The sequence below is a fragment of the Triticum aestivum genome, chromosome 2D (genome assembly GCF_018294505.1).
Source record: "Triticum aestivum cultivar Chinese Spring chromosome 2D, IWGSC CS RefSeq v2.1, whole genome shotgun sequence".
NCBI lineage: Eukaryota > Viridiplantae > Streptophyta > Magnoliopsida > Poales > Poaceae > Triticum > Triticum aestivum.
The window spans coordinates 34,561,681-34,571,455 of record NC_057799.1 but is presented as its reverse complement, the minus strand read 5'-3'; the positions used below and the strand labels follow the sequence as shown (position 1 = coordinate 34,571,455).

At 42.6% G+C, this 9,775-nt stretch overlaps 1 protein-coding gene across 1 annotated transcript; it reads left to right on the top strand.

The window, feature by feature from the left end:
- Nucleotides 1-7,764: 7,764 nt before the first annotated feature.
- Nucleotides 7,765-8,346, top strand: LOC123048539 (glycine-rich cell wall structural protein 2-like). Its single transcript, XM_044471621.1, has one exon. The coding sequence runs from the start codon at nucleotides 7,765-7,767 to the stop codon at nucleotides 8,344-8,346; it is 582 nt and encodes a 193-aa protein (XP_044327556.1).
- The last annotated feature ends 1,429 nt before the right edge of the window (nucleotides 8,347-9,775 follow it).

The window sequence follows — 9,775 nt, the reverse complement described above, 5'->3', positions numbered from 1 at the left end:
CCAGTATCAAATACCCAGGTGCTACTGCGAGCATTAGTAAGGTACACATCAATAACATGTATATCACATATACCTTTGTTCACCTTGCCATCCTTCTTATGTGCCAAATACTTGGGGCAGTTCCGCTTCCAGTGACCAGTCTGTTTGCAGTAGAAGCACTCAGTCTCAGGCTTAGGTCCAGACTTGGGTTTCTTCTCCTGAGCAGCAACTTGTTTGCTGTTCTTCTTGAAGTTCCCCTTCTTCTTCCTTTTGCCCTTTTTCTTGAAACTGGTGGTCTTGTTGACCATCAACACTTGATGCTCCTTCTTGATTTCTACCTCCGCAGCCTTTAGCATTGCGAAGAGCTCGGGAATTGTCTTATTCATCCTTTGCATATTATAGTTCATCATGAAGCTCTTGTAGCTTGGTGGCAGTGATTGAAGAATTCTGTCAATGACGCTATCATCCGGAAGATTAACTCCCAGTTGAATTAAGTGATTGTTATACCCAGACATTTTGAGTATATGTTCACTGACAGAACTATTCTCCTCCATCTTGCAGCTGCAGAACTTATTGGAGACTTCATATCTCTCAATCCGGGCATTTTCTTGAAATATTAACTTCAACTCCTGGAACATCTCATATGCTCCATGACGTTCAAAACGTCGTTGAAGTCCCGGATCTAAGCCGTAAAGCATGGCACACTGAACTATCGAGTAGTCATCAGCTTTGCTCTGCCATACGTTCATAACATCTGGTGTTGCTCCTGCAGCAGGTCTGGCACCTAGCGGTGCTTCCAGGACGTAATTCTTCTATGCAGCAATGAGGATAATCCTCAAGTTACGGACCTAGTCCGTGTAATTGCTACCATCATCTTTCAACTTTGCTTTCTCAAGGAACACATTAAAATTCAACGGAACAACAGCACGGGCCATCTATCTACAACAACATAGACATGCAAAATACTATCAGGTACTAAGTTCATGATAAATTAAAGTTCAGTTAATCAAATTATTAAAGAACTCCCACTTAGATAGACATCCCTCTAATCCTCTAAGTGATCAGGTGATCCATATCAACTAAACCATGTCCAATCATCACGTGAGATGGAGTAGTTTCAATGGTGAACATCACTATGTTGATCATATCTACTATATGATTCACGCTCGACCTTTCGGTCTCAGTGTTCCAAGGCCATATCTGCATATGCTAGGCTCGTCAAGTTTAACCTGAGTATTCCGCGTGTGCAACTGTTTTGCACCCGTTGTATTTGAACGTAGAGCCTATCACACCCGATCATCACGTGGTGTCTCAGCACGAAGAACTTTCGCAACGGTGCATACTCAGGGAGAACACTTATACCTTGAAATTTAGTGAGAGATCATCTTATAATGCTACCGTCGATCTAAGCAAAATAAGATGCATAAAAGATAAACATTACATGCAATCAATATAAGTGATATGATATGGCCATCATCATCTTGTGCTTGTGATCTCCATCTCTGAAGCACCGTCATGATCACCATCGTCACCGGCGCGACACCTTGATCTCCATCGTAGCATCGTTGTCATTTCGCCAACTATTCCTTCTATGACTATCGCTACCGCTTAGTGATAAAGTAAAGCAATTACAGGGTGATTGCATTGCATACAATAAAGCGACAACCATATGGCTCCTGCCAGTTGCCGATAACTCGGTTATAAAACATGATCATCTCATACAATAAAATATAGCATCATGCCTTGACCATATCACATCACAACATGCCCTGCAAAAACAAGTTAGACATCCTCTACTTTGTTGTTGCAAGTTTTACGTGGCTGCTACGGGCTGAGCAAGAACCGCTCTTACCTACGCATCAAAAACCACAACGATAGTTCGTCAAGTTAGTGCTGTTTTAACCTTCTCAAGGACCGGGCGTAGCCACACTCGGTTCAACTAAAGTTGGAGAAACTGACACCCGCCAGCCACCTATGTGCAAATCACGTCGTTAGAACCAGTCTCGCGTAAGCGTACGCATAATGTCGGTCCGGGCTGCTTCATCCAACAATACCGCCGAACCAAAGTATGACATGCAGGTAAGCAGTATGACTTGTATCGCCCACAACTCACTTGTGTTCTACTCGTGCATATAACATCTACGCATAAAACCAGACTCTGATACCACTGTTGGGGAACGTAGTAATTTCAAAAAAATTCCTATGCACACGCAAGATCATGGTGATGCATAGCAACGAGAGGGGAGAGTGTTGTCTACGTACCCTTGTAGATCGTAAGCGGAAGCGTTTATCAACGCGCTTGATGTAGTCGTACACCTTCACGATCCGTCCCGATCAAGTACCGAACGTATGGCACCTCCGCGTTCAGCACACGTTCAGCTCGATGACGTCCTCGCCTTCTCGATCCAGCAAGAGGGGCGAAGTAGTAGATGAGTTCCGGCAGCACAACGGCATGGTGACGGTGTTGGTGAAGAACAATCTCTGCAGGGCTTTGCCTAAGCACTAGGAAAACTATGACGGAGGATAAACTAGAGGGACTGGGTTGCCGGCACATGGCTTGGTGTTTTTTGATGTGTCTTTGGTGCTAGCCCTGCCCCTCTATTTATATGTTGAGCCTTGGGGTCGAAACTTGGAGTAAAAGCCTCCACAAAGTCGGTTTCACCCGAAAGGTAAGAGTCCTTCTCGGACTCCAGGACCAGACGCCAGGGTTCCCGTCGTCTAGACCCAGACGCCAGGGACCCTGGCGTCTGGCCCCTGGACTCCGCAAAACTTCCTTTTGCGCTTTCCAAAAACCTTGTGGACTTTCCCCTTTGGCCCAAATAAAGTGTTCTCGTACCCAAACATTTCGGGAAACATCCGGAACCCCTTCCGGTGAATTCCGGAACCCTTCTGGAGACCAAACACTATTATCCCATATATCAATCTTTATCTCCGGACCATTCCGGAGTTCCTCGTCATGTCCATGATCTTATCCGGAACTCCGAACAACATTCGGTCACCAACATACATAACTCATATAATACTATATCGTCAACGAACGTTAAGCGTGCGGGCCCTACGGGTTCGAGAACTATGTAGACATGACCGAGACACTTCTCTGGTCAATAACCAATAGCGGAACCTGGATGCCCATATTGGCTCCTACATATTCTACGAAGATCTTTATCGGTCGAACCGCATAACAACATACGTTCTTTGTCATCGGTATGTTACTTGCCCGAGATTCGATTGTCGGTATCTCAATACCTAGTTCAATCTCGTTACCGGCAAGTCTCTTTACTCGTTCCGTAGTGCATCATCCCGTAACTAACTCATTAGTCACATTGCTTGCAAGGCTTATAGTGATGTGCATTACCGAGAGGGCCCAGAGATACCTCTCCGACAATCGGAGTGACAAATCCTAATCTCGAAATATGCCAACTCAACAAGTACCTTCGGAGACACCTGTAGAGCACCTTTATAATCACCCAGTTACGTTGTGACGTTTGGTAGCACACAAAGTGTTCCTCCGGTAAACGAGAGTTGCATAATCTCATAGTCATAGGAACATGTATAAGTCATGAAGAAAGCAATAGCAACATACTAAACGATCAAGTGCTAAGCTAACGGAATGGGTCAAGTCAATCACATCATTCTCCTAATGATGTGATCCCGTTAATCAAATGACAACTCATGTCCATGGCTAGAAAACTCAACCATCTTCTATTAACGAGCTAGTCAAGTAGAGGCATACTAGTGACACTATGTTTGTCTATGTATTCACACATGTATTATGTTTCCGGTTAATACAATTCTAGCATGAATAATAAACATTTATCATTATATGAGGAAATAAATAATAACTTTATTATTGCCTCTAGGGCATATTTCCTTCAGTCAGGGGGTGCGATTATGAAGGAAAACTAAGAAAGTTTAGTGGAACTCTCGTGTGTGTGACTAAATTATTATGTATGTTTTTATTGTTGGACTTGGCATCTGTTGTAGTCAGATATTAGTTTATATATAGCGAGCGAGCTATACTTTCTGAAGTAGTTTTTTACTCTCACATTTAATGTGTTTTTTTTCAGAGAGACACCTGTAAATTTACTAAAGGTACATTGATTTAGATCTAATATCCAAGAAAATACAAATTAACTCCTATGACTAAGAATTACGATGAGATATCTTTGAAACACCTTCTCCGTTGTGTCAATCTCTGCTAGACGAAATACTCCTAAGACATTGATAAAGTGGTCCCACATTTGATCTGTTTTTTAGTACTACTAGATGACTAGTCATCATGCTACAAAAATCTATTTGTAACACAGTGAGCCTGGTTGGAACCAGTCTGTCAAATTTAGAACATACAAGGGGATTGCAATGAATGGCGCTGCTAATTTAGAAATGGAAGTGACTATACAGCTCCATCTGTCCAAATAGCCAGCCTCTTCACCTGATTGACATATAATGTAAACCTCTCTTTCCTGCAAAGAAGTAAGAGAAAGATATAATGATATAAACCGGGTGCCTAGCTATGTTGGATGAAATACAAATATGTTGTCATTTCTCTTTTTTTTTATATAAGAAAAACAACACCGTCATCCTAAAGAATGCATTTCATGCATGTGGAGTCAAGATTCTTAAAAGAAGAAGAAAAAGAATTCAGTTACATCAATATTATGTACATCACAACTCACTACTGAGCTGGTATAAGTCAAGATGAGGGTCCCGCATAAGGTTCTCGAACATGAAGGTCCCGTATAACTGAACCTAGTAGGGATGAAGACTACGGCGTGTCCGCTTCTTCCCCATCATGTCCGGCCTCTTCTCCGCCTTGTCCATCCTCTTCTCCGCCACCATGTCCGGTGCCCTCTTCTTCGGGTCCATTATCGGTCATCTCTTTGTCTGACCCCATGTCATTATTGGCTGCCCGTCGACGTCCTCATCATCATCTTTACTTATTCACCGAGTATAGCCATCCATGAGCAGGTGTGCCTTCAAATGGCCATCCTTAAAGGGGTCAAGCCAGACTCCTCCTTTGCATCTTCGACACGGACATAAAATTGCCTTCGGTTATTTCATACATGTCGTGCACCGCGGATCCCAAGTATCTTTCCACCATCCTTCCACTGACCTTCATGATCGCCTGCGCGGTATAGGCAAAAGAACTATAACCACGTATGCATGCATGCATGCATGCATGCATGCATCAAAGTAATACAAAAACTCGGCATGACCTTCCCTAAAAATAGGACATATCGAGTTTGCTCGAAATTTCGGCAAAACATAGGCAACTCATGTCACACACACATTTCGGCAAATACACATAGGCAACTCATGCCACGCACAGTTCGGTCATATCGCACAATTCGGTCAAATCGCACACACACACACGCGCACACACACACACATTTCCATTCATGCAAAACACTAATTCTTACTCACGTATCTAGATAGGGAGGTGATCAGGTCGGTGTCGCTTTTGGGATCAAAGTGGACAAAGATATTTAATGCTCCTTCATTAATGAGAGTGAGGTAGCTAGCTTACTTCATTTAATGAGTAGATCTACTTGGGGAGGAGATCAATCTAACTAGTGGAGAGGGAGAGAGAGCTAGTGAGTGATGGAGTGGAAGGGGCAAGAGATGGGAAGGGAGGGGGAGAAGAAAAGCAAGTGAGGAATGTGAGCCATTAATGAAGGGAGAGAAGAGAGGGAGGAGGGTGGAGAAGTAGGAGCGAAGAGAGCAAGTGAAGAGCAAAACAATCTATGGGAGAAGGAAGGAGGAGGGAGGGGGAGTGGCTGCTTTGGCTGGTGGGCCTTAACAATAGCGCAGAGTAGAAGGCCCGCGCTACTGCTACGCCTATTACCTATAGCGTGGGTCATATCCCAGCGTTGTTGCTAAATGGGGCCCACCAACTGGCCCGTTGTAAGAGTTGTGGCAGTGCCGGGTATGTGCCCCATGCTACAACTACCACGTTAGTTGTAGCGCGGGGCATATACCCGGTACTGCTACTATGGCTCGACCCGGGGGGTGCCGTGGGGCCCACTTATCAGCAGCGTGGGATGTGTCCAACCACGCTACAACTAATATGTACCTATAGCATGGGGTTTTGACCCACGCTACTGCTACTTAACTGTAGCGTGGGGCACTTACCCGACACTACTGCTAAGCATCTACCTATAAGGCATTTCCTAATAGTGCCATCTTATTAAACTTTTTTATGGCATCTTATTATTGTTTTCCACACAATAAGAGATTAGGATGTATGGTTAGCAACGTTGTCACAACAATCGTTAGTAGGCGGTGTTAATTAATAACACCACTTATCAAAATAGTTCATAATAACAACACCCTCCCGGTTGATAACTAAATAACAACACCATGACGTGAGTTCGTGTTAGGAATATCAAAGATAAGACAAATAAAATTCAAGAAGATATCAACTAAAAGAAAGGAAAATATGAGGGCTGAGAACAAAAATAAGAATCCTAATAATAACACTAATCAAAATAATTAATAAATCTTGTTAGGAATATCAAGCACCAAGTGAGTTGATGTTAGAAATACCAACGAAGAGAAAACCAGCAAAAATAAAAGAAACAAAATAAATAAATAAGCCAAAACAATGAGTTGAGGTAAAAAAAATGAAACAAAACAACTAAGAAATGGAAGAGTTGCATGACATGCATAGTAGCTCTTCTAATATCCTAAACTCTGTGTCGACTGTTGGACATGTTAACTAGCCAGGTGGCGGCGGCTGACCTTCGTGCCACCCCCACACCCCCAAGGCGAAGGGACAAAGCGAGCTGTATACTGATTGGGTTCAGATGAACCCAATGAACTTGGCCATATCCCTTTTATAATTGGTACTTTAGTGCTCTTTCCGATCCAAAATAAGTGTCTTGGTTTTACTAAATTAAACTTACTTTTACCACATAGTGAACCCAATGAATTCAATTGTGATTTTTTTCATTTTAAAAATGATTTTTTTTACCTACACACCCCTGCCAAGGTGCCAATTACAGCGACACCTAACCCCTAGGGGGTGGAGGTGCATATTATTTTGGCCGAGGCCATTTGGCCAACTTAGTTGTGGGAGATGCCATTTTGAACCCAAAAATGAAACTCGATATTGCTCGAGTATTTGGTAGACAAAAAAACTCAATGTGTGCCTACTATAGTTGATCATATTTAACATGTTTGTGGAAAAACTAGCCAGTCAGTTGACCTCGTACTATACTTGTTCGTGGAGCATAATGGACATACTGAAACAGTAGAAATTTGTAAGAATAAATCTTAGGTGTCAGAGAAATCATGAATACGTGGTAGCAAGTACTCCCTCCGTCCCAAAACTATTGTCATAGTTTTATTTCAAATTTGAAATGAAACCACAACAATAATTTTGAAACGGGGTGAGTAATTAAGTTAACTGCTCTTTGGTTACGCAAGTGAAGCGCGATCCAGATGACGTCCTAAGCTTACATATGTTGCATTGAACAAAGGCGAAGCACATGAGATGATCGAGCTGATCCCTGAAGTCTTCTTGGTAAGATGGCATCTAAAGAGGAAGGAAGCAGGACTTAGAAGTTGCAGATCGCATCGTTACTTGCATGTGGTATAGTCAACTAAACGCTACTTAAGCTCCATCGGCCACTGTACCTTTTTAAAGCCTTCTCCTTGCTACCTTCACACCACGGACGTACGTGATATTACTAAGATATTAGAGCCATTACACGGCCTTAACCACTATAAGTAGCCTTGCAATCCTTCTCTTAAAACTCATCACATTTACACAGACGTCTCACAATGGTGGGCACCAAACTCGCAGCTCTTGGGGTCTTTGTTATTTTGAGCATTGGATTAGCCAGTGCTGCAAGAGTGGCCAGATACTCTAGTGCAGCAGAGACCAGCATGGGAGGGGAGGGACGGGGCGGTGGGTATGTGACTGGCGGCGGCTCGGGGTCGGGGAACGGTGTTGGGTCTGCCGAGAGTGGAGATGGTGGAGTCCGTGCAAGCATTGTTGGCGGTGGAGACGGAGGTGGCAGCAGCCAATATGGTGGTTCGGGATACGGCGAAGGATCTGGCTCGGGCATGAGCTCCGGTACGTATAACAAAGGGTCTCATTATGATTTCGGTGGATATTCTAGCAGTGCCGCGAATGGTGGTGGTGGCGGTGGGGGACAAGCTGGAGACCGCGATGGATCAAGCGGTCATGGTGTCGGCAGCGGCATTGCCTCTGGCTCTGGTAAGGCAGACGGAGTTTCTAGAGGACCTAGTTATCTGAATGCTAAATCCGATGGAAATGGTGGCGGCAAAGGCAGCGCTCAAAATGGCGGGAGCGGTGGTGGTCAAGGTGGTGGATCTGGGAGTGGTGACGCACACCCTTAATTTTTTATAACTAGCCAAGTACAAAGATGGTTTGCAGCCTCTAATGTTTCACGTCGGCATCATCGCTATTTATTCCCTTTTATTATGTTTTTGTTTCATGTATTAAGGGGCCTAAAAAAAGGCACATTGCTTGGATTAAATGTACTAGCTAGTGCATCTCCATGGGACTATGCATTATATGTTACTGTATGTTACTACTATATATACCATCCGTTTTCATTTCGTGAATGTTCCAGTCTATAATCAAAGAAATAAAATGAAATATATGAACACTTAATAAGTCTGAACGTGATGGGTAACTGTTAAGACAGCAAATGATGTATGTATCATAATTTTAATAGTAAAGATAACTTAGATACCTTGAAAACATATCACACTCCTGTGTTTTAAGGGTGATGAGGCGTCCCACATGTGCCCCATGCAGCTTGTCTACCGAACAAGAACAATACTAATTGAATATATATACATGGGAGTGAGAGTAATATCAACTGGTTCCCGTGTAAAATCAATGGGCGTACATCATTTTCTACCCCATATCTGTAAATTTGTAACCCCCATTGTCCCATTTAAAAGCCTGCCACATTATATCTCATAATTACTTGGAACTTTCTGACCATGGCTTTTATCAATACATATTGTTATTTTTCTCAAACTGGCAAATCAAACCAACAAGTCAAATGACGTGGTAGATGTCAGGGTGGACAACCTGTACTTAAGGGAGTACGTAGTATAGGAGCAGTGCAGTGCAGCTGGCTGAACAATGTTCACCAAGATTTGACACAACTCATAGACTTTGACATGATATGCCACCAATGAATATGTGTACTGCCACGTCAACCTAAAAGTGGGCGCTGCTTCTCAGTTTGCAGAAATTAATAGAGTAAGGAAAAAGTTGTCATAAACTCACAACTAACAAGCAAAATATGGCAAGCTAAATGATGTAAGAAAATCGCAAAGTCACGACATGAGGGCAAATATGGAATATACTCGTGAGATAGTACTATTAACTGCCAAGATGATTATATTCTATCAGAACCGAGTAATTATATTGTTTTACCCGCATATGTAAACAAAAAAAAAGTCAGAAGTGTTTATATGAACATGCACTTCAAGTATTGTAGATAATATAAATGAAATTAATAAGGTAATACATGTTGCATGAGCATCCTTCAGGAATACATAAACTTCACATCAAAGCATGTTTCTGCAGGATACATAGTTACCTCAACATGAGCTTGGAGATGTTGCTATCACTAGTAGAATTGATGTTACATTTCACTAAGATCCAAATGACCTCTGAGGACAAAAAGGCAAAAGGTTGAGATACGAAACAACAGGAGATAACATGCAGAATACAAAGAGATAACATGCAAAATGCGTAGTTAAAGGAAATATATTCATGATGTATTCAACTGAAGATGACTACCTA